This window comes from Dipodomys ordii, unplaced genomic scaffold, assembly GCF_000151885.1.
Source record: "Dipodomys ordii isolate 6190 unplaced genomic scaffold, Dord_2.0 Scaffold31, whole genome shotgun sequence".
NCBI classification, from domain to species: domain Eukaryota; kingdom Metazoa; phylum Chordata; class Mammalia; order Rodentia; family Heteromyidae; genus Dipodomys; species Dipodomys ordii.
Window position 1 is genome coordinate 7,036,566 of NW_012267247.1, and position 24,481 is coordinate 7,061,046.

Below are 24,481 nucleotides of genomic sequence, written 5' to 3' on the forward strand. Positions count from 1 at the left end.
AGAAGCCTCCACTGTTGATGCCATCCAGTTACACAGTGGGGAGATGGCTTCAGTGGCTATAGCCAGGTCTCAGCAACATTTTTCTCCTTTTCTTGTCTTGGTTTGTTGAGACAGTCATTGTAGCTGAGGCTAGCATCAAGTTCCCGATCTTTCTGCTCAGCCTCCTGAGTGCTGAGATTATGGGTGCGCACCACCATGCCTGATACCACATCCCTTTCTTGGACAGCCCCAACCCTTGTGAATGTGGGGAAAAGTGCTGAGTGCTTGCTTTGAAGAAATGGGCTTGACTTTAACTCAGCATTTCCTGTGTTTCACTATAAAACTTTTCTAACTAGAATAACTATTAACTCATCACAGACCAGTGTTCTGGGCAGTGTTTGGAAAATGACAATTCCGTGCTTTTGGGGGACCAAACCCAGAGTCTTACTCATGCTAAACACGTATTCTATCACTGAGCTACACCCTTAATTCATTATGTTTGGATTGTGATTTTTTTTTGTATGTATGTGCTAGTACTGACAATTGAGTGCTCCATCAACTTGCTTGCTTGTGGGGCACTCTACCATTTGAGCTATGTCCCCAGTCCAGCATTTTGCTGGTTACTTGAAAATGGATTCTCTTGGGCTTTTCTACCACGGCTGGCTTTGGACCATGATCCTCTGCATCTGTCTTCCTGAGTAGCTAGGATTACAGGCATGAGCTACTAGTACCCAACTGGGTTGGATTTTTTTTTTTTAATGTTTGATTAGACTGAAGCCTAGGAGATTCGGTGGTCCATTGTGACTGTGGAGCTTAAATTTGCTCTTCCTCATCTCTGCTAATCCCGTCCACCCCCACCATATCCTGATGCTGCTCTCTGAGCCTGCAGTTTTCTGGGGTCATCCTGACTTGCACTTAGGAGGAACCCTCAGGGTGTGGAACAGTGACAGGAAATCTGTGTAGATGATGAGAAGGGGTCAGGATTAGTCAGTGTGGCTGGGACAGACAGCTGGGGAGGGAAAGGTCCACACAGTAAAATTTAAAAAAGAAATCTAAAGTAGGGTGTATTTTTTTCCTGTCCCACTGTTCTTCCTCAGACAGGCCACCCAGGGAGATGGTTATCAGCAAGGTACAGCTTGTGAGGCTAGTCAGTGGCAGAATACCTTACCCTGCCATTTCCTCTGTACCTCGAGTCAGGCACATGCAGCGGTCAACTGATAATGCTAGGAGGGCATCCCTTACCAGGAGGAAAATGGGTTTATTGCTTTATAAAAATAAGTCTGATAAAACTTGAGAAAACAACTACAGACCTAAAAATCAACCCACTCCTCTTGGCACCCCAGGAGGTCTCAGACACATTTCTAGGGATGGTCAAGGTGAGTGGGGTAGTGAGCCAGGCTGGACTGGCCTTTTCCAAGTAAACAGCTCCGAGGCTCTGGTGGAATCTGCCAGCAGGGGGCACTGTGGCCCGACAGCCATGGACAAGCTACTGGCTAAGAAAAAAAAGGCTGCTCAGGTATATCCTAGGAATGCTGCAGACCTAGCTGGCTCTTGATCTGGTCTGTGGGGATAAGGGCAAACCTTAGAGCCCACTACCATCTCACACACATGTATATACACACACCCTATGGGAAGAACACACACCTCTGTCATTCACCAATCTACTTCCCTTCTTAGGCCTGGACCTCCATGTCTGCCAGCTACAGCCTTACTACTGCCCCACATTAACAGCTATGGGGTGGAGTGGGGGAAAGGCTGACCTAGTGGTGTCCATTTAATTCCCTTCAGGTTGCAGACTGGACCCAGGGTGGCAGTGGAAATGTTCTCCCCTCCAACTCTGAGGGAGGAGATGAGTGATGGATGACCCATCAGCCTTGCCCATGACCCCTGGGGTCTTGTGTATGATCATCCTGGCCTCCATCCCCTCCCCAGGCCACCAATGAGAGAACAGGCCATGGAGAGGCCACAGGGGGCTGCGATTACAAAGGGGTTAGCACCAACAACAGGAAGCGGGGTCTTCCTTCCTCAGGCAGCTGCAGACTGGCCAAGGGAGGAGGTGAGGGGCCAGGCAAGGGGTGCAGACAGTGAAGCCTTTGTCCTCAGGCAGGCGTGGTCAGTGGGCATGCAGCTGAAGGGCAGGTGGTGGGAAGTGGATGTCAGGCCCCTTTACTTTGGCAAGAGGCAGAATCCAGACTCTTGAGAGAGAGCAAGAAAACAAGCCTGCCTGCTGGAGGGTACCCTTCGTTCCTCCTGCAGTCACCATGAGACCCAAGGCCTCAGGGTCCCTTAGGGACCTTGGGGGGTAAGAGCAAGGCCAGGGCAGCCTTGCTTCTCCTCTCCTGTCCTGGGCTCTCTCCCATCCTTCCACCACTGAGGTCTGAGGCAGGTACCAGGGCCCTGGGAAGAAGTGTGGACTCATTCCAACATGGTGAAGGAGATGATCCTGGTGGGGAGGGGGTGGGGTCCTCTAGGGTGGGGAGGAGTATGTCAGTCAGTCACTGAAGCATGGACAAGAGGTCCCAGTTCTGAGGTGGTAGTGCTACACAAAAGCCTCCCGATTGGATGAGCCATTGATCTTCAAGAACAGCTTGTCATCTTCCCTCTTCTGCTGCAGCTGCCTCTCCAGCTGGCGCCGGTAGCAGATCAGGTAGAGGGGCAGGCAGAACCCTAGCATGCTCATGATGAGCAGCCCCACGTTCACCTGGGGAAGGGGAGGAGAGGACATCACCAGGGGCAGGGGCTGTGGTCACTTCAGGACCCAGCTCAGCATCTTCCCACACGTACCTTCACTTGGGTTTGGGGAAGGAAAGTGGTCACAGCAGAAGGGGAAAAAAATGAAACAGAAAAACTCAACCTGTCAGGTAGCAGTGGTTCATGCCTATAGTCCTAGCTACTCAGGAGGCTGAGATCTGAGGATCAGGGTTCAAAACCAGCCCATGCAGGAAAGTCAGTAATCTTATTTTCAATTAGCTACCCCCCCCCAAAAAAAAAGTCAGAAATGGACATGAGGCTCAAGTGGTAGAGCACTAGCCTTGAGGGAAAAAAAAAAAAAGCTCAGGGACAGTGCCTAGGATCTGAGTCCAAACCCCAGGACTGGCCTCAAAAACATAAGAAGGGCCAGGCACTGGTGGCTCATGCCTGTAATCCTAGCTACTCCGGAGGCTGAGATCTGCGGATCACGGTTCAAAGCCAGCCCGGGCAGGAAAGACCGTGAGACTCTTATCTCCAATAAACCACTCAGAAAACCGGAAGTGGTACTATGGCTCAAGTGGTAGAGCGCTAGCCTTGAGCTGAAGAGCTGAGGGATAGCGCCCAGGCCCAGAGTTCAAGCCCCACAACCGACAAAAAAATAAAAATAAAATATAATAAGAGGGCCAGGAATGTGTCTTAGTGGTAGACTGCTTGCCTAGTATGCATGAAGCCCTCAGTTCAATCCCTAGTACCACATACACAGAAAAAGCAGGAATTGGGGCTATGGCTCAAGTGGTAGAGTGCTAGCCTTGAGCAAAAGAAGCCCAAGGACAGTGCCCAGGCCCTAAGTTCAAGCCCCAGGACTGGCAAACAAAACAAAACAAAAAAACACATAAGAAACGTAAAGAAAAAAAAAGCTCAACAGATCACAGATCCCAAGGCCTGTCACTCCACATTCCAATATCCCAATTTCCTGGTTGCCCACTCAGCAGCTGCCCTCAGGGCCCTGCCTGAGATCAGGACAGTTCATGGTACCTGGTTAAGAATCCTGGCCCTTGGCAGGATTTACAGGAACTCTCTTCTGTTTTTCCCAAATCAGGTACAGAAAGACCATTTTTCTCCTTTTGCCTGGCAACGTTCACAAAGGTGACCTGATTTTGTCCTAACCCAAGTTCCCAAACAGCCTGTCCTTAAGGCTCCCAGCTCCCAGGAAACAGAATGGAGCGATGCCTATGACCACTGCCTGGCCCTTCTTACCCATAGAGGGTCTCCTTCGAGGGGACCCATCATGGCCAGAAACAGGGGCTGCTGTAGGAGAGCAAAGAGTGCGCTGACCAGAGACTGAAGTCCTGTGAGGCTGCCAAACTGGGTAGAGGGGTACCTGTGGGAGCAATCAAGACCTGTCAACAGCCAGTGCCATTCTTGAGCTTCCCACACCCTACCTTAGCCTGGCCCCCTGAGTACCAGTACCCAAAGAGGCACCTTTGGTCTGCCCGAGTCAGGAGAACATTGAGAGGGTTGGGTGCTGGCTCTGGGTTACTTTCTTGTTTGGACCACCCCAAGGACCAGACTCTCAGAAGAGATGCTCCCCCACCCCTTGCAACCAGATGTGCCCTGGGCCTATAGGTGTCTGGTGGAGTTAAGTGGAAAGAGTGGTGCCAGCAGGCGTCTGCGGCTTGGGAAACGTGCCCAGGGAGCAGGTCGGAGGCTGGGCCTGGCTCTGCTGTACCCTTCTCCAGAGCAGCATTGTGTAATCACGGAAACTCAGCATCACAGTTCTTGCCCGACTCCCTCACACCCTGCCAAGGCAGCCACAACTTCCTCCATGGAGTGGGGGGGGAGGGGGGAGGCAGGGGATAGGCCGACCTGGAATGACCCCCGTGGGATACTGCTGGAAGAGGGAAGGAGTTCTGGGTTAAATCTTGGTGAACCTCAGGAAGAGAAGGAGCTCCCAGCAAGCAATGAGCTAGTCAAGAGATGGTAAATGGTGTGTTTGGATTCCAGTTTTAGGACCAAGCCCTGAGCCAAAGGAGGGCCAGCTGTGTAGTCGCTTGGAAAAAGTGCAGCTTTCATTTCAGCTAAAGCCCAAGATGGTTATGGCCGTAGTGGGGCCTTTGAGGCCTTGGGCAAGGATAGCTTGGCACATTCTGGGGTCAGTTACCCATGTCGCTGCCCCTGTTGAGAGCCATTTGAACTTAAACATTTAGCTTTGGGTTGTCCTAATGAGCAGCCAGAGGCAGTCCCAGGACTCAGCTGAGTAGCAATTCATGAGGCCTGAGGCACTGACCTGAGTTGAAAGAATGACTTCGTGTTAAATGCCAAGGCTCCTGGGTATCCAACTGTCTGCCCAATGTCCTACCTGCTTCCAGGTGTGGCCGTTTCCTGACACGGCCAGCAAAAACCCTGGGGTACTTACTCTGATGGTGGAGCAGGCTGGCCCAGCCCCAGGGACGCAATTCCATGTGGCCTACCCTCAGATCATGCCCTCTCCTCACCCAGAAGACCACCCACAGCTTCCAGGACTTACACGGCGGCATACAGGCCCCCAACGGCAGAGTGGATAAATCCTCGCACGATCGTGTGCAGGACAAAGGAGAAGATCTTTGGAAAGGAGAATAGAGCGTGAGCAGCAGACCCCCCAGGACAATCCCCTTCTCCCCCGCCCCACTCCCACCCTCCAGCTATTCCTCCGCATAGAATCAGGAGTAACCTGGAATTGGCTGCCCCCATCTCCCCAGAGCTGACTGTGACATTTTCAGGAACTATGTAGCCAGTTGTTAAACACAGTCATGATTAAAAATTAAATTGTATAAGCTTATAATTAAATAGATTATGTTAAAAACAAAGGTAGTGAATACTCAAATCTCATCTTTCTCTCTCTCTCTCTCTCTCTCTCTCTCTCTCCCTCTCTCTTTCTCTCTCTGTTGCTAGTATGAGGGTTTGAATTCAGGGCATCTCATTTTGTTCAATGGCATTCTACAACTTGAGCCATATCCCCAGGCTGGCTTTTTGCTGCTTATTTCAGAGACAGAGCCTTGCAGACTTTTCTGCTCAGACTAATTTTGAACAACATCCTCTGGATCTCAGCTCCCTAAGTAGCCAGAATTATAGGCATGAGCCACTGCCATTTGTTTTCTGATTCTTTTACTCTTTTATAGCTATCTGTGCTCTGAAGGTGTCTTATATCTGTTATATGCAAGCTAATAGCATACAGTGATGGGTTACTGTGAATTTTTTCACTTTTTTCCACTTCCACATCACTGTCAACATATTGAGAGCTTGAAGTCAGCCAGGATGAGAGCATTAATCCATGGCATCTGCAGATGCTACAGATTAGCATCTGCCCTCCCATAGGCCCCCAAGGCTACCAATTCTATGAATAAATATGCATTTGTGCAACATTGAGCAAGAAGTTACCAATCATGACCTTGATCTATCTTTGCCTTACCTGCCTTACTTGATCTGTCTTTGTCCTTGGCAGGTGGCTGGCCTCACCTCCTTAGCAAAATTCTATAGCATTAGAATGGCCCCTTCCTGGGAAGAACACCACTGAGCTCAGCAAGCTCAGAGACGCCCCTGTGAATGATCGCTGAGAGGCACCTGAGACAACTGCTTTGCCACCACGACCCTGTATTTGCCCTTTGTGTGTTTTATACACAGCCCTGCCATCTTGCTTAGCAGCTAGGACCTGTTCTCAGGAATGTGGGTGGTAGAGGGGGCAGAGGCTGCCCTTGGCAGGGTTGAGAGAGGGCTGTGGCTGAATGCACACGCACATGCGCACACACATTTGTATGAACTCCTTCTCTGCACTCCCAATGCCTTACTGCCTTTTCACAACTTGTCCTGCAATGAACCTAGTAAAACAAAAAGCAGATAACTGTCCTCCACTGAGCATTGCCCCTGGACTGGACAAGATGGTCAGGGCAAGGGTCTGCCACCCTTACAGACAGAGCAGCTTAGGAAGCCAGGGAGGATCCAGGAGAAAGGACACTGCCACCTGGAACTGGTATGAGTCTCTCATGGGTTACTCCCGTTTGCACGCTCAGTGTTGGCACATACTCATGACTACCTGTGGGTGCACACAACTGCATGCTCAACGTAGCTCAACACCTGGCTCCTTGTAAACAAGAAGGGCCTCTTACCTTTCTCTTGGAGCTGGTCTGACATACCCTATGGTCTTTGGCTACAGTCTTCATGCAATACCATCACATATGTCTCTTTAAAGTGTGTTTGAGTACTGGGACAAAATCTACTGCCTGAACGTTATCACAAGCCAAAGAGTGGGGCTAGGGAAGTGACAAAGTTCACATTGCTCCTAATCTATATCAAGTTTCAAAAAATCAGAAATACTGTGTAAAATTGGGTTCTGGAACATGTTTGTGAATCCCAGCATCCAGGAGGATCTTGAGTTTGAGGCCAACCTGGGCTCCATAATGAAACCTAGATGCAAGGCCACAATCACTGTTGTTTTCCAGTTTTTCCATGGCAGAGGCCCTGTGGGCACTCTTATACTAGATGGAGATGCTCCCATCAATACCACCAGCTGGCCACACTTATTTGGACAGCAGCTTCCAGATGTTTGAACAAATGCAAAATAAGCCACCATACTACTGCCCTACACAGTTCCAAGAAATGGATGAAGGTGGTATTCATGGCACACAAGATACCCAAAAGACCAAGAAGAGTAATGTATTTTCATGGAGAAGAGCTCTGTGAAAGAACCCAAATGTCCTTACAGCTCCACCTCCCATTGGGCATAGAGCTGCCCATAAATAACAGTGGCTAAATAAAGCTCTGGGTGCTAGTGGCTCATGCCCAGAATCCTAGCTACTCAGGAGCTGAGATCTGCGGATCACAATTCAAAGCCTGTTAAGAAAGTCCATAAGACTTATTTACAATTAACCAGTAAAAAGCCAAAAATGGCAGAGTGCTAGCCTTGAGCACAAAAGCTCAGGGACAGTGTCCAGGCCCTGAGCTCAAGCCCCAGGACTGGCACACACACAAAAAGATCCCACTGTCTTTGTTGATGGCTTCTGTGACATACAACATAGTTTTCAGTGTCTAAACAAACTTCCTTCTCATTGTTCTACTACCACCTCCCCACCTGGCCCCTTCTTTTGTTCATACCTACCTGTAGGGGCAGATTGGGAATGAGGCAGGTCACCCCAAAGCCCACGAGCAGCAGGTTAGTAAAGGCAAAGGCCCGCATGGCATTGGTGATCTTTTGGATCTGCCGGTCACGCTTCTTCTTTTTCTCACCTCTGTGGAGACAGAACACACAGCCGCTGAGGGTTGGGGAGGCTCCCTGGAGGAAGTCAGCCCTCCCAGGAAGTCAGGTTTAGGGGATCCTCACTTATGGACTGATGCAAGACTTACAGGTGACCCAAGAGTATCTTAGTGGCTCTGTTGGGGCTAGACTAGCTACAGGACACTCCCCAGGCCACTTCTGGGTTTTGCACTGAATGTGAAACTCAGTAGAGAGTCTCTGACCCAGGAGGATGGCCCTCAGTACACTACACTGCCCAGGGAAGGGAGCTCAGATGATGGGGAGGGAAGCAGAAGGTTCCCTGGGCTTGGATGCAGCAAAAGCCTCACTTTACAATTGGCTCTGAGTTCACAATTGGTGGCAAGTTGGTAATAAGCCAGATAATAAGCCGAGGGGCGGGGGAGGGAATGGATTTCCCCTTGGGGGGGGCAGGAGAGGGTGAAGGAGAAAATAAATATGCAGCAGATGGAGCAGGATGGGCACAAATAACCCCTTGGCTGTAGGGCCTGACCTAGATAACAGAGTATTCTCTATAATTATTTCCTTGTGAATTAACTACTACTGATGCCAGTCTCACCAGCCACACCGACACCCCATGGACATCCAAGAGTGAAAGCCAAGTACCCAGAGATTCTGGGCAGGGAGTCCAGACCCACTGATTGCTAACTATGTGACCTCAGGCAGGTGACTCAACCACCTAGCTTCAGTCCCCTCATCTGTAAAATGAGTACAATACCAGTTCACACCTCCCATAGTGTCAGGAGGCTGAACTAAAGCATTGTGTGCTAAGTGCTTGGCACTGAGCCTAACACAATAAAAAACAGCTTATTATATTAAGGTGGAGTTGTAGAAGACAAGTTTAACTTATACTCTGATCTTAGAGCCCAGCCCTTCTATAAAGTAGGGCTGCAGCACCTTGTTTAATCCTCACAATCATCAACAAATCCATTAGCGCATCTGGTTGTAGCAGCTTTCTACTAGAACTGAGTGGGATAAACCCTGAGGCATAAACTCTGGCTTTATGATGGCCCCATGCTGCTGCCTTGCCAGGGATCTGAAGCCCTCATGGGGCCCTGGTCTTTCCTCTGGTGTCTCCTCTCCTTTCATCTAGCTCAGTCCCTCCCAAGCTTTAGTGCATCAAAGAAGAGGTGGGAGACACTGAAGAGCCAATGAGCACTCAAGGACTCGGGAGAGGGTACAGGGCCCACTTCTCTCTCACCCTTCCTTCTGCCTGTAAAACTGATCCTGCCCACCTTGGCCCTGCCAAGGTAGTCTTTCTCAGTGTTCTTTTTTTCTGGGGGCTGGGATTGGGCCTACGCACTGGGGGGCATCTTTCTCCTCAGGCTCCTCAGAGGTATCTTCACATTCCTTTAACCGCCAGTCCATGATGTAACCGATGACAGGGGCCGTCAGCAGGCAGAGCAGCTGGAGCGCACCGAAGATGGAGGTGTAGAGGGCAACTGGGGAAAAAAATACAGTGTGATGTGTCACAGGGGCCTGGAGACAGGCTGGGTAAAAGCTGAAGGGGCTGGAGTCTACAGGAGCTCTTCTGGAGTCTTCCCCCAAGCCCCTTGCTCACCACAGGTTTTGAGGGAAGCCCAGAGCCCTTAGCTTCTCAATCAAAACTGATCAAGTGGTAGGTCACCTAATTTTCTGCTCTAAATTCCCATCTATTTCCCAGAAATGGCTAATGAAATCCAGTATGTCACAATGATTCCCCACCAGAAGTTCTAGGAAGTTACTATGACTTGGGAACCACAAAATTACCAATGCCCACAATTGAGGCTTTGTGTGACTAGCCATTATTTTCCTGCCTCTAGAAATATACCAGGAAGGCACCAGTCACAGGAACTTTGACGTAAGAGCATCCATCTTCAAAGAGACTTAAAATTATTGTAGGGAGGGTGTCAGAGAAATAGCTGAAAGTTAATTGCTCCCCCACCCTACCCCCCACTAGTTCAGTCGAGAGGGGTGTTCAAGGTAAGACACCTCTGGGTGTTCGTTGAACAGTCTGGCTGGGATGAACCGCTGCTTACCCGTGGCCATCACTGCATTGAGAAAGCAAAGGAAGAAAAGCACAAGGAGAAGTTAGTGGCAGAAATTGAAACAACTATTGCAGGTAGAGCACTCCCTCAGAGTGCTCAGAAGTGGCTAAGCCTATGCCAGGCTCACAGGAAGAATCTGAGAGAGAGAGAGCTGTCTGCTGGTGCCTCATCATGGGCAGGATGGTGAGTCAGGCCGACAGTGTTGGCCAGTACCGTGATGGGGAAGTGGCGTGCTGGGTACAGAAGGCCTGCCAGAAACTGAGTCCTCCACTACCGTATGACCCTGTGGGAATGCTGCTCTCTCAGTTACTTCCTGCTGCTCTCAGACAGAGAGAGAAAGGTGCAAGAATCTGCCATGCCATCTGATACCCCTACCTTCTTCTTGATCCAGCAGCAGCCATTCTAGGCAGAGCCAGACCAAACTTCCTGCCCCAATTTCCTCTACTCCTTGAAACTGATTTTAAAAAATTAAAAAATGTCAGAGACTTGCTATGTAGCCCAGGCTGGCCTCAAATTTATAATCTTATTTCAGCTTCCCACATAAGCTAGGATTACATAGCTAGTGCTATGGTGTCCCGTTCAAAACTAGTGTGTGTGTGTGTGTGTGTGTGTGTGTGTGTGTGTGTGTGTGTGTGTGTGTGTGTGTGTGTGTGGCTGGCTGGCTGGCTGGCTGGCTGGCACTGGGGGCTTGAACTCCAGGCCTTGTGCTCTTGCCTAGCTTTTTCATTTGTTTGTTTATAAATTTTGTGCAAAGTTATGCACATTGGATTCTCCATTTGTCCAATATTATCCCATTCCCTGGGATGTCTGTTTCTTTTGTGAAAGCAGAACTTCTCATTCCTGTTCCAAACTGATATTTGCTTCGTTACAAAGCATCATCTCCTCGGTACAAACAAGTAAACCAACAAAGGAACGCTACACGCCAATGAGCCTGCCAACAAAGAGGACTGCTGGTCCCACTGCTACAGAGTGACTAACGCTGACTCAGCTGGCCCAGGAAAGCACAGGGGAGCAAAGGCTCTCCCCAGCTGAAGACCTTCCGCTGCTGTTTTCCTGCTGGTTATCAGTCCTGTTTACCGGAGCTAACAAGCCTCGACTAGATTACTTGTTCCTGGGAAGCCTATGTTTCCCTGTTTCCCAGTATAGGACACAGATCCCAGTGTGGACCCAACTGCTGTGCCCACTGGACACACATCCTCCCCCTGGGATCCCAGGTCTCCAGGTGCCATGCTTGCGGTCTTCAGGAATCCAGGTGGGGCTGGACTTGCCATCAGCAGCCCCAGGTGTAGGCCTAAGCTCTACTGTTTTCACTTACACACACACACACACACACACACGAGGCCTCCCCCACCCACCAGTACTGGAAACAGACACCCCACACCCTAAACACAAGGAGCTATTTTAGTTCTTCCCTCCCTCCCTCAGCCGGGAAACTCTGACAGGGACACAAGAGAACTGTCAGGCTGGCAGTGACGAAACAGCTGAGCTCGGATGAACAAACAGGCCCCGCTGATCCAGCTCAGCCTCACACCTTGCAGCTGGGGTGGCCAGTGGGAATGACCGAGGACTCTCGAGGTACTCTTCCCTGGGGCCCAGGGGACACCTACCTGTCTTCTGGTCACCGCTGACCAGGAACTCGAGGATGCTGTTCATGGCTCCCATGTAGAAGATGAGCCGCAGCTGTGTGACACACATGGTGACCAGGCTGAGCAGCAAGATGGGGCTGAACACGCTGTGCATGAAGGAGGGGGCGGCTGTGGGAAGAAGGTGGGGGCTCAGGGCTGGGAACACGGGCCCACCTACCATGTGGGGGCTGAGTGCCAGGGAGGGAGATCCAATGTGCTGACCTCGTGCTGGACATAAGGAGGGGACGTGAGAAGAGGACCCTGCCCTGGGAGGCCCTACCGACCCTGAATTGAATAGTGCCCCTCCCCCTCCACTTCTCTGTTAATGAGTTCTCTTATAAAACAAGGCTGGTGGTGTCGTCACCCCTTTGAGGATGAAGTGGGAATTCAGTGAGACAATACCCACCCAATCTGAAGCCACTGCTGCCTGCCCCCGCCCCCCAGGTCATAGGTGTAGGGGGCTGGTAGATGCCCCTATGGCATCTCAGACTGACTTAGGCGGTGAGGGCTATGTGGTGGGTACCTGCAGCATCTGGCTGGCATTTCACTTCCAGGTCTACAGTGGACAGGCACAGCTTGTGGCCCTCTTGCAGCGCGGCTTGCTCCTTGGCGCTCCGCATGGAGCTGCCCACGCTCAGGCGGCGGCCGACCGTGGTCACCTGCTTGTAGAACTGCTTCCCTGTGATCTTGTGGTCAAAGCCCAGCCAGCTGAACTTGATCTTCACCCTGGAGGCCACAGAAGGGTGTCTGTTGGTGCGGCCCAGGACCCTGGCTGGCATGAGGGTGGGGTGAAGAAGCACATGCCAACTTACGAGTAGTCCATGTCCTCTGGCCCCGGGAAGGGCTCCAGGGGCCAGTTAAAGAAGCAGTTGAGGAAAACCAGCCCGGAGCAGCCGGCCCAGACCACCAGGATGATGATGAAGGAGGCACCAGAATCGTAGATGAGCTGATTGGCACAATGGGGTAGAGATGGGGACAAGGCGGGCAGAGTTAGCAGGAGGAAGCCAGAGTAGGAAAGCAGGCAGGGGGCACCTGGCTGCCCTTTCTCATCGTGAGCTTTGTGAGGAGGTACACCCTTGTCAGCCCACCTGTTAGGTCATCAGAGACCCTTAGATCTAGCCAGGCACTGGTGGCTCATGCCTGTAATCCTAGCTCCTCAGGAGGCTGAGAGCTGAGGATCACCGTTCAAAGCCAACCCTGGCAGGCAAGTCTATGAGACTCTTATCTCCAATAAACCACCAGAAAACCTAAGTGGCATTGTGGCTCAAGTGGTAGAGCACTTGCCTTGAGCTGAAGAGCTGAAGGACAGCGCCCAGGCCCAGAGTTCAAGCCCCACGACTGATAAAAAAAGATCCAAAAATCTCAACTTGTCTGCCTTGTGCATGCAATCTGAACCAAAATATCACTGTGTTGGCCAGGCCGCGGACAACCACCCTGTCACTGTCACACCTGCCTCAAGGCTGACAGTGAACAGCACTGGCTGCCTTTTGAGCCCTTTACTTGTCTGCTATCAGCCTAGCTCCCTGGAGACAGGACCTTGCCAGCCTCATCCACTGGTGTTTCTCTTAAAGAGTACGCATGGCAGGTACCCCTCCATATTCAAGGGATGTGCCTCTGTGGAACCATGTGATCCCTAGTAGTGGGAGAGCTGAGTACTCAGCCTAGAAGGTGTTGAGCATGCCAGCAGTTATTGTCATGAGAACCAACATAAGGGTCCCCAAAGTGCTGGAAGCACAGGAAGGAGCCTGGCTTTTGGCCACTTGGCAGAACAGGGATATGTAGCCTTCTCCACCATTTGAGAGCAAGAGAAAGTCCACAGGACACCTGACTGGATCCCTCCCCATACACCCTGATTCCAGATGTCTGGCCTACGCTGTTCATCACCACAGCACTTCCTGGATGTCTAAGTATGGCTTCAACTTGGCGCTGGTGCCAGCCCCGGCCAGAGCTCTGGCACAGCTGTAGGACTGGCAGTGGACAGTGAAGCAGTGGCTTTATCCTGACCTCCACAGGCTCAGAATCCTGCCTGGGAGGGAAACAGCTGAACTAACTTGGCCGAGTGCAGCACTTTGGCTAATAGGGAAAAACAGCCCAATAACAACAGGGTGGGGGAGGGGGACTTGGGTCATATACTACAATGACATACTCATATCACCCGTCCCTGATAGCCCCATGGTTTTCTTCTCTTACTTCTGTGGTAACAGGTGCATCCTGCCCGGGTGTGGAGGGGCCATCCCTAGCACCCACAATACACTCCCTCTCTCTCTCCTTCCTCTCCTCTCCCCCCCTCCTCTCCCCAGAGAGGGTGGCATAGCCTTTGGGAGGCCTCAGCCAAGATGCCAGGATAAGCAAATGGCTACACTCTCACCTTGATTCCTGGAAAGGTGACTGCTGAGGAGGCATAGGATCCAATCATCAAGGCAATAAACGTGGACCGAAGGTCACCAAACATGTTAGGCAGCTAAGGGGAATAATGGGAGGAAAGGTTTAGAAAGAGGGAGAAGAAAGGTGGGTGCTGGTGGCTCACACCTGCAATCCTAGCTACTCAGGAGGCTGAGAGCTGAGGATCACAGTTCAAAGCCATCCCAGGCAGGAAAGTCTGTGAGACTCTTATCCACCAAAACACTGGAAGTGGCGCTATGGCTCAAGTGGTGGTGAGCTGAACTGCTGAGGGACAGGACCCAGGCCCAGAGTTCAAACCCCCACAACCAAAAAAAAAAAAAAAAGAAAAAAAAGAAAAGAAAGAAAGAAAGAAAGAGGGAGAAGAGAAAGTGTCCAGGCAGCAGGTTGTACCTACTGTCTGTCTCTTCAGATAAGCCACAGGGTAAACTCAGGGTAATTACTGCTAATTGTAAGCTTTCCCTTCCTGGACAGAGGCAGATGAGAAAAAGGAAGGAGAGCAAAGGAGAAATCCAACTCCAGGTAAAAGGAGATGGTGGTTTGATTTTCTGACTGGGATCACCTCCATCTCCCAGCCTTACTTCTGACATAGACGAAGGGTCTGCCCTACACCAAGGGTTCAGACAGCAGAGCCATAAGCCTCAGGCACCCTTCAAAGAGAGAAAGCCCACTGAAAATAAGAATCTATTTAGGGATAAGAGCGTCATTTTTATAAATAAAAATATCAGAGTCCCAGAAGGAGCAGATGTCAGCAAAAGCTGCTTTCAGTTTTGAGAGTAGGTTTCTAGAAGGTGCTGATAAGAATTGTCAGTTCCCTCACAGCTGACAATAGAGCTGGTCTGTTACTGCTTTTTTTTAATTTTTAATTGTTTATTGTAATTATAAAGGTGATGTACAGAGGAGTTATAGTTATCTAACGTAACAAGTACATTTGTTTTGGGGACAATGTCACCCCTTCCCTTACTCTGTTTTCCCCTCCCATCCCTATGTACAAGTGGTATAGTTAATTTTCAACATAGTGTCTAGTGAGTACACTAAGGTATTTGTCACCCTTTGTCCTTGTGCTTTTAAATTTCTAAGTGTGAGTAGGGGATTCTCTCCTAGTTATCGATTGGCACCTGACAGGACCAAGATCAGGAAGGTTCAGGCTCTGTTCCAAACACAGCTGCTCTGGCTTACAGCCTCTTACCTTAGGTAAGAGGAAAGAATACCTGTTGAAAATGACTTCATAGCAAAATGTTTAATGTTGCTGCAGAAATCCAGGCATGGTAAGATAATACAACAGTGTCGTAGACTTCGATGGATCTGGGGAGAAAGCACATCCTCCCAACCAGCTCTCTTTTCCCAAGCCCAAGAGAGACCATGAATGCTATAGCATGTTCCTCTGTACACTTGGAGTCCCTGGTGTTAAGGATGCTCTTAGAGTGATGTCAACCTATTTCATTGAATTCAGGTTTATACATATGGTGTATGCTTCCCTCCCTCATTTGTCCTGATTTTTTTTTTGTTTGGTAGCACTGGGGTTTGAACTCAGGACCTCATATTCTCTTTTTTTTTTTTTGCCGGTCATGGGGCCTGAACTCTGGGCCTGGGCACTGTCCCTCAGCTCTTCAGATGTAGACTAGCACTCTACCACTTGAGCCTCAGCCCCACTTCCGGATTTTTCTGTTTATGTGGTGCTGAGGAATTGAGCCAACGGCCTCATGCATGCAAGGCAAGTACTTTACTACTGAGCCACCTTCCCAGCTCCAGGACCTCATATTCTCACTGGGTTTTCTTGCTCTTGGCTGGCATTCTATCAATTCAGTGACATCTCCCAGTCCAGCAATGCCTCCAATCTGGCATTTGCTGGTTAGTTTTCTGCCTGGACTGGCTTGGAACTGCAGTCCTCCAGGTCTTAAGCTCCTGAATAGCTGGTACTATAGACATGAGCCACTGGCATCCAGTTGAATCATTTTTTTTAAACGCTGATTTTTTTTTTATTTTATTAATTAATATTTAATTTTTGGCTTTCTTTATTTGTAGCATTGTTTTACTTGTTGAAATATAGTACAACTTTTTTTTGGGGGGGGGGGATCCAGTCATGGGGCCTGAACTCTGGGCCTGGGCCCTGTCTCTCAGCTTTTCAGCTCAAGGCTAGTGCTCTGCCACTTGAGCCACAGCGCCACTTCCGGCTTTTTTCTTTTTTACTTATGTGGTGCTGAGGAATCGAACCCAGGGCCTCAGGCATGCAAGGCAAGCGCTCTACCACTGAGCCACCTTCCCAGCCCCAGTTGAATCATTTTTGTATTTTACCAAACATAGCTATAACTGGGTATAGTGGCACACACCTGCAATTCCAGCAATCAGAAGCTGAGGTAGGATGATCTTGAGTTCAAATCCAGTTTGAACTATAAGAGGAGTTCTAGGTCAATCTGGGCTACTTAGGGAGACTCTGTCTCACAAACAACAAATGTCTGTGGCCACTGTAAGCCAAACTTACTGCATTAAATGGAGGTAGTTTTAACTGTCTATGTATCTACCCCTCATCATTGCTGCCTGTCTTTCCCACATTTATAAATACATACTGGATATTAAAAACCTCTGTGACCCAAACAGCATCATCAAGAAGGTGGAAAGAAGTTCAATGTCATTTATTCTGGAGAAATGCAAATCAAAACCACATAAGATACTACAATACTTGAAACCAATGAAGGTGGTCATAATTGGAAAGGATGCTGGTGAAATGATAGAGGGCTTAGAACTCTTACACTACCGGTGGGAATGGAAATGGTAGCCTTTTGGAAAACAGTCTGCCAGTCTTCAGACAATTAAGCACAGTATCCACACAGAGAAACCCAGATATGTCCACATAAAAACTTGTACGTGAGCCAGGCACTGGTGGCTCACACCTGTAATCCTAGCTACTCAGAAGGCTGAGATCTGAGGATCATGGTTCAAAGCCAGCCCAGGCAGGAAACTCCGTGAGACTCTTATCTCCAATAAACCACTAGAAAACTGGAAGTGGTGCTGTGGCTCAAGTGGTAGAGCGCTCGCCTTGAGCTGAAAAGCGCACAGGCAGTGCCCAAGCCCTGAGTTCAGGCCCCACGACCAACCAAAACAACAACAACAACAACAAAAACTTGTACGTGAAATGGCTCATGCCTGAAATCCTAGCTACTCAGGAGGCTGAGACATGAGAATTTTAGTTCAAAGCCATCCCAGCAAAGAAAAGCCCAGGAGACTCTTATCTTCAATTAGCTGCCAAAAGCTAGAAGTAGAGTTACGGATCAAGTGGTAGAGCACTAGCCTTGAGCAAAAAAAGCTCAGGGACAGTGCCCAGGCCCTGAGTTCAAGCCCTAGGACTGGTGTGCATACATGCTACCACTTGAGCAACAGTGCTACTTATGGCTTTTTCTGAGTAGTGTATTGAACTTAAGAGTCTCACAGAGTTTCCTACCCAGGTTGGCTTTGAACTTCAATCCTCAGATCTTAGCCTACTAAGGAACTAGGATTACAGGTGTGAGCCATTGGGCTGGGCAATGTATGCTAATTAAAATTTTAAATTATTTTCTATAGAGTGGGCTACATTGTTCTTGACTTCTCAGAAAGGGTAAGAGGGGGAAGGAAAGAAAGATGCAAGAGACAAAGGAAATGCGATAGGTTCACTGTGTAGCTGACACACCCAGGTGAGCACAAAAGGGGCCCAATTGAACTTTTGGTAAACCTGCCTCACAAGTAGCCACCTCCTACCTGTGAGTTCAAGGACATGCTCAGCTCTGCAGCTCACATACGTGGGCAGCCACACGCTGTTCATGCCAGCATAGAATCCTTAGAAAGAAGGCATACCTAGGCCTATATTCACCTTGGAAATCCAAAGGTTAGGTCTGCATAAGTGGAAAGAAGGAAATGTTCCCACCTGGCATTGCACTCCAGCCAGGACAAGTGAAGAGAGGAAAGGATAAAAGAGATTAAAGAAAGCTTAGAATCCAACCAGACTAGCAGATGGAGGCCAAGAGCCTGGCCTTCTTGGTGCAGATCAAGCCAGAGAAACATTTTTTGTTTTTTGAAAATGAACCTATTGGTGGATTGGGAATGTGGCTTAGTGGTAGAGTGCTTGCCTTGCATGCATGAAGCCCTGGGTTTGATTCTTCAGTACCACATGAACAGAAAAAGCCAGAAGTGGTGCTGTGATTCAAGTGGTAGAGTGCTAGCCTTGAGTAAAAGAAGCTCAGGGATAGCACCTAGGCCCTGAGTTCAAGACCCAGGACTGGCAGAAAGAAAGAAAGGAGGGAGGGAGGGAGGGAGAGAGAGAGAGAGGGAGAGGAAGGGAGGGAGGGAGGGAGAGAGAGAGAAAGAAAGAAAGAGAGAAAGAGAGAAAGAAAGAAAGAAAGAAAGAAAAGGAAGGAAGGAAGGAAGGAAGGAAGAAGGAAAGAAAGAAGGAAAGAAAGAAAGAAGGAAAGAAAGGAAGGAGGGTTGGGAAGGTGGCTCAGTGGTAGAGCGCTTGCCTTGCATGCCTGAGGCCCTGAGTTCGATTCCTCAGCACCACATAAGCAAAAAGAAAAAAGCCGGAAGTGGCTCTGTGGCTCAAGTGGTAGAGCGCTAGCCTTGAGCTGAAGAGCTGAGGGACAGGGCCCAGGCCCAGAGTTCAGGCCCCACGACCAGACCCCCCCCCAAAAAATAATAATATAGAAAAAAAGTATTTTTCCTTGGCTGGGAAGGTGGCTCAGTGGTAGAGCACTTGCCTTGCATGCTTGAGGCCCTGGGTTCGATTCCTCAGTACCACATAAGAAAAAAAGCCGGAAGTGGCGCTGTGGCTCAAGTGGTAGAGCACTAGCCTTGACTGAAAAGCTGAGGGACAGTGCCCAGGCCCAGAGTTCAGGCCCCATGACCAGACCTCCCCCCAAAAAAAAGAAAGAAAGGAAGGAAGAAAACAGGAAAGAAAGAAAGGAAGGAAGAAAACAGGAAAGAAAGGAAGGAAGGAAGGAAGGAAGGAAGAAAATGAACCTATTGGCACACAGATTAAGGAGAATTCCCCAAAGAAAAATCACCTGAGGAAGGAAGGCATGAGCCACTGGAGCACTGGCGAGGAAAGAAATTTTCAATAGAGCTAGAAAATAGTCCAGTAAAGCAGATACTATATGGCCATTTTCTTTCTGAGACAGGAGGATAACAAATTCAAGGTCGTCTTTGAATGGCAAGAGGCCAACAGAATCAGGCTTGAGGCAAGTACACAGGCCTGCCCTCATCTGAAGTCTTTGGGCTCTAGACTCAGGACAAGGAATACCAGGCTGATTTTTCACCTGTCCATGAACAAGACCATTACCCTCGGTCTAGCCCAAGGCAGAGGCTTTCTAGTTGTTCTTCCTGCTGGCCAGCTTCTTCCTGCCTATAACATTCTTATCAACACCAAAAAAAATCTTCTCCTCAACAAGCTATTTTGGCCAGCCATTCCAGAGCCTTAGGGCAAATCACACTACATCACTTTTTGCCAACACCTACAATCTTGTATTTCAAATTATGAATTTTTTCTTGATTAAAAAAAGAAAGAAAAAGCAGCTTGGTGCCAGTGGCTCACACCTGTAATCCCAGCTACTTAAGAGGCTGAGACCTGAGAATCATGGTTCAAAGCCAGCCAGGGCAGGAAAGTCGGTAAGACTCTTATCTCCAATTAACCACCAGAAAACCAGAAATGGCACTGTGGCTCAAGTGGTAGAGTGCTTGCCTTGAGCTGAAGAGCTGAAGGACAATGCCCAGGCCCAGAGTTCAGGCCCCATGACCGACAAAAAAAAAGAAAAAAAGGTGGTGTGTGGGGAGAAGACTAATGGAGCCAGTTGATGAGATACATTGTATACATGTATGGAAATATTACAATGAAACCCTTTATGTATAACTAATGTTTGGTAGTAAAAAAAATCTTTAAGTAATGGCTCTCATATAGCTATGTTACCATTTCCATGTATATGCATGCATGTATACATATACACAGATATGAATATATGTATATTGTTCGCTAATATTTTTCCTTATAAATAAATATAATTTTTTGTGCCAGTATTAGAACTTGAACTCAGAGCCTGGACGCTATCCCTGAACTTTTTTGCTCAAGGCTAGTGCTCTACCACTTGGGCCACAGCTCCACTTCTAGCTTTTTGGTGGTTAATTGGAGATACAGACTTATATGAACTTTTCTTTGACCAGGGATCCTCTCAGTCTCCTGAGTAGAAAGGATTATAAAGACATGAGCCACTAGTGCCTACACAATTTTAACATATGATCATATGGAGCCTATTGTTTTGTAAGCTTCTTTTTATGAGATGGGGGTTCACGATTTGCCCAGGATGGCCTTGAAGTTGAAATCCTCTGCCTCACCCTCCTGAACAGGAATTGCAGGTATGCACCACCACTCCTGGCTCAGTGGCTCAGTGAGTATTCTTTTTTTTTTTTTAGTCGGTCATGGGCCTGAACTCTTAGATGCTGTCCCTCAGCTCTTCGCTCAAGGCGAGCACTCTACCACTTGAGCCACAGCACCTCTTCCAGCTTTTTCTGCTTATGTGGTGCTAAGGAATCAAACCCAGGGCCTCATGCATACAAGGCAAGCACTCTACCACTGAGCCACCTTCCCAGCCATCCAGTCCTTACATTCTTTTTTTTTTTGGTCCAATCCAGGGTCTGAATTCTGGGCCTGGGTGTTGTCCCTCAGCTCTTCAGCTCAAGGCTAGCACTCTACCACTTGAGCCATAGTACCACTTCCGGCTTTTTTTTTCTGCTTATGTGGTGCTGAGGAATCGAACCCAGGGCTTCATGCATGCAAGGCAAGCACTCTACCATTGAGCCACCTTCCCAGCCCCCAGTACTTACATTCTTAAGTGCATGTATCTAGTATTTCCTTAGGGTAGATTCCCAAAGGTAGGGTCACTAGACAAAAGGGAACACATTTCTAAGGATTTATAATATTTTGTGCCCAACCTTCCAGAATATTAATAACAACTGATACCCCAACCAGCAGTAGGGTAGCAGTACTTGTTTTCCTGAAGCCACCCCAATGTTGTGTTGTTGTGTTCAACGTTTGCTACTTTACCATTATCTTTAACCCCCCCCCACCCTCCACCAGTCCTGGGGTTTGAACTCAGGGTCTGTCTCTGAGCATTCTTACTCTTCAGATTTCAGCCTCCTGAAGAGCTGGGATTACAGATGTGAGCCACCAGTATCTGGCTCGGCTATCCTTTTAAAACCCATTTTTTAGCTGCAGATATAGGTGGGAAGTAAAGTGCCTATCTACCATGAGTTACTGTCCTAGGTTCAATCCTCAGCATGGAGCACAGGAGGGGGTGTGCGTGGGGCGGGGGGTAAAGGCTTTGGGTGCCAGTGGTTCACATCTGTAATCCAAGCTACTCAGGAGGCTGAGATCTGTGGATTCATGTTCAAAGCCAGCCAAGGCAAGGAAAGTCCATGAGCCTCTTATCTCCAATTAACTATCAAAATGCCAGATGTGGAATTGTGGCTTGAGTGGTAGAGTGCTAGCCTTGAGCAAAAACAGCTCAGGAGAGGCTGGGAAGGTAGCTCAGTGGTAGAGTGCTTGCCTTGCATGCATGAGGCCCTGGGTTTGATTCCTCAGCACCACATAAGCAGAAAAAAAAAAAAGCCGGAATTGGTGCTATTGCTCAAGTGGTAGAGCACTAGCCTTGAGCTGAAGAGCTGAGGGACAGGGCCCAGGCCCAGAGTTCAGGCCCCACTACCGGAGCCCTCCCCCACCCCCCAAAAAAAAAAGTTGTGCTTGCTGGGTGCTGGTGGTATGATCATATCTGTAAGCCTAACTACTCAGGAGGCTGAAATCTGAGGATCATGGTTAAAGCAGTCTGGGCAGGAAAATTCATGAGACTCATCTCCAATTAACCACCAGAAAACAGGAAATAGCACTGTGGCTTAAAGTAGTAGAGTGCTATCCTTGAGCAAAAGAGCTTAGGGATAGTGCTCAGACCCTGAGTTCAAACCAAGAAAAGGAAGGAAGCTACTTTTGGTTTTTTGGGGTAGTTCATTTGAGATAAGAGTCTCACAGACTTTCCTGCCCAAGGCTTTAAACAATGATCCTCAGATCTCAGCCTCCTGAGTAGCTAGGGTTCCAGGTGTGAGCTACTGGAACTCAGCTTACTTATTTTATTTTTTGGGAGGACTGGTCCTGGACCTTGAACTCAGGGCCTGGGAGCTTTTGTACTCAAGATTAGTGCTCTAGCACTTGATCCACAACACCATTTCTGGCTTTTTTGATGGTGAAATGGAAGTAAGAGTCTGTTGGACTTTCCTGCCCAGACTCTGAACTGGGATCTTCAGGTCTCAGCACCCTGAGTAGCTAGGATTATAGGTGAGGGCCTGGTGCCTGGTGCTTTACATCTTTATGTTTTGGGGGGAGGGGGTTAGTACTAGGGCTTGGACTCAGGGCCTCATGCTTGCTTGACTTGCTTGTTCAGCTTGTGGTCTACCACTTGAGCTATACCAACCATCAGCCCTGATTTTTGCTGGTTATTTTGGAAATGGAGTCTAGCTGACTGTTTCTTCCCCAGATGGCTTTGAACTGCAATCCTCCAGGCCACAGCTTCCTGAATAGCTAGGATTACAGGCATGAGTCACCAGTGACTGCTTTGCTTTAGTTCTGTTCTCGGGTAGTATCTTGAGTTTTGGCCTGGATCACCCTTGGACTGTGATCCTCTTACCTATACTTCCTATTTAGCTGGGATAAAAGGCACAATCCACCACATTTAGCTTATTTATTGAGGTCGGGTCTCACTGACATTTCCCTGGCTGGCCTAGAAACACCGTCCTCCTGATCTCTACCTCCAGAGTAGCTGGAATTACATGTAAGCTGCCAACATACCTGGCCTCGAGATGCAGCTTTTCTTATTGTTCTTCTGGGCTATTGTGTGGCTGTCTCCTGTGACCACACCCAGACCCTGTTAGGTGCTAAAGCCTGGTGTGTCAGCCACACCTGTGTTGTAATTTCAGCCCTTAAGGGCCCCCCTCCAAAGTCCAACCAGCAAAGAAAGAACACAGAAGGCAGAAAAAAGTGCTGTGGTAGCTAAGCGAGGGGTGGGGGAGGATGGGGACAAGCTGAGATTGAGACTGAGGAACTGTCCTCAGCAGGACTGCTAGTTCAGAGGTGCTGACTAATCCCACAGAGACAGGACAGACTGATTAGATGCAAGGCTACACCAGAGAGCCAAGGAAATACTGCTCCTCAGATAACTAACTGCTTCCCAATTGCAGCCCTTTGGTGCCAGGGCTGTAAGGCTGAGGTAGGCAAAGGCTTGCCCAGGCATCTCAGGGCTGCCTCACACAACTGTAAAGAAAGCAGCTGGTCCAGACACTAAGGAGGCTGAGATCTGAAGGATCATGGTTCAAAGCCAGACCAGGCAGAAAAGCCCTCCAGACATCATTTCCAGTTAACCAGAAAATTGAGCTGGAGGCATGCTTAAATGGTAGAGTGCCAGCCTAGCAAGTACAAGACAAGACATTGAGTTCAGGCCTAGATATGAGCAGAAAGAAGAGCTGGGGGGAGGGGGGGGCGGGAGGCAGGGGGAATAAAAGGCAGGGGAATAAAAGGCAGGGGAATAAGAAAGCAGTTATGGTAGCTGGGCGCTGGTGGCTCACGCCTGTAATCCTAGCTACTCAGGAGGCTGAGATCTGAGGATCTCGGTTCAAAGCCAGCCCGGGCAGGAGAGACCTTGAGACTCCTATCTCCAATAAACCACCAGAAAACCGTAAGTGGCGCTGTAGCTCAAGTGGTAGAGCGCTCGCCTTGAGCTGAAGACCTGAGGGACAGCTCCCAGGCCCAGAGTTCAAGCCCTACGACCGACAAAAAAAAAAAAAAAAAAACCTACGACCGACAAAAAAAAAAAAAAAGAAAGCAGTTATGGTGATTCATACCACATGCTAACTTCTGACCTACAAGCTCTGCTGGGGATGTGCTGAGATTATGGGGCAGAACACAGCCTCTGATTTCTAATTTTTGTTCCTCTGCCACACTTGAACAGACTTGGGGAAGTGGCTTGATACTGTTCTATCAGTTTCTTTATCTGTAAAATGGACATAATATAACAACAATAGTGTGTACATTTATGGTTTTGGGAAATATCAATGAGAAACTCAAGATGACATTCTAGGAGTGTGATTTAAGTGGTAGAGCACTTACCTAGCATGAACCAGGCTCAGGGTTCAATTAATTCCTAGTACCATAAAACAAAACAAATCACAAGGAAAGAAAATAATGAGCTGGGTACCAGTGACTCACGCCTATAATCCAAGCTACTCAAGAAGCTAAGAACTGAGGATAAAGGTTCAAAGCCAGCCCAGGAAGATAATTCCAAGAGACTCTTATCTCACAAATTCACCAGCAAAAAAGCTGAAAGTAGAGGTGTGGCTCCAGTAGGAAAGTGCCAGCTCTGACTGATAAAAGCCCAGGTGAGAGTGTAAAGCCCTGAGTTCAAGTCTAGTACCAGCAC

General features: G+C 48.8%; 1 protein-coding gene across 4 annotated transcripts in view; it reads right to left on the reverse strand.

The window, feature by feature from the left end:
• Window positions 1-1,217: 1,217 nt before the first annotated feature.
• The window catches only part of Slc43a2 (solute carrier family 43 (amino acid system L transporter), member 2), a 47,717-nt gene continuing 24,453 nt past the window's right edge, over window positions 1,218-24,481 (reverse strand). For all 4 annotated transcript variants that reach the window (XM_013016497.1, XM_013016499.1, XM_013016501.1 and 1 more), the window contains 9 exons: window positions 13,975-14,067; window positions 12,419-12,552; window positions 12,130-12,332; window positions 11,589-11,735; window positions 9,258-9,396; window positions 7,802-7,931; window positions 5,198-5,271; window positions 3,928-4,051; window positions 1,218-2,680 (listed from right to left, as the gene is read on the reverse strand). In XM_013016497.1, coding sequence (XP_012871951.1) covers window positions 2,519-2,680; window positions 3,928-4,051; window positions 5,198-5,271; window positions 7,802-7,931; window positions 9,258-9,396; window positions 11,589-11,735; window positions 12,130-12,332; window positions 12,419-12,552; window positions 13,975-14,067 — 1,206 coding nt within the window. In that variant the 3' untranslated portion in view covers window positions 1,218-2,518. The remainder of the gene's footprint in view (window positions 2,681-3,927; window positions 4,052-5,197; window positions 5,272-7,801; window positions 7,932-9,257; window positions 9,397-11,588; window positions 11,736-12,129; window positions 12,333-12,418; window positions 12,553-13,974; window positions 14,068-24,481) is intronic.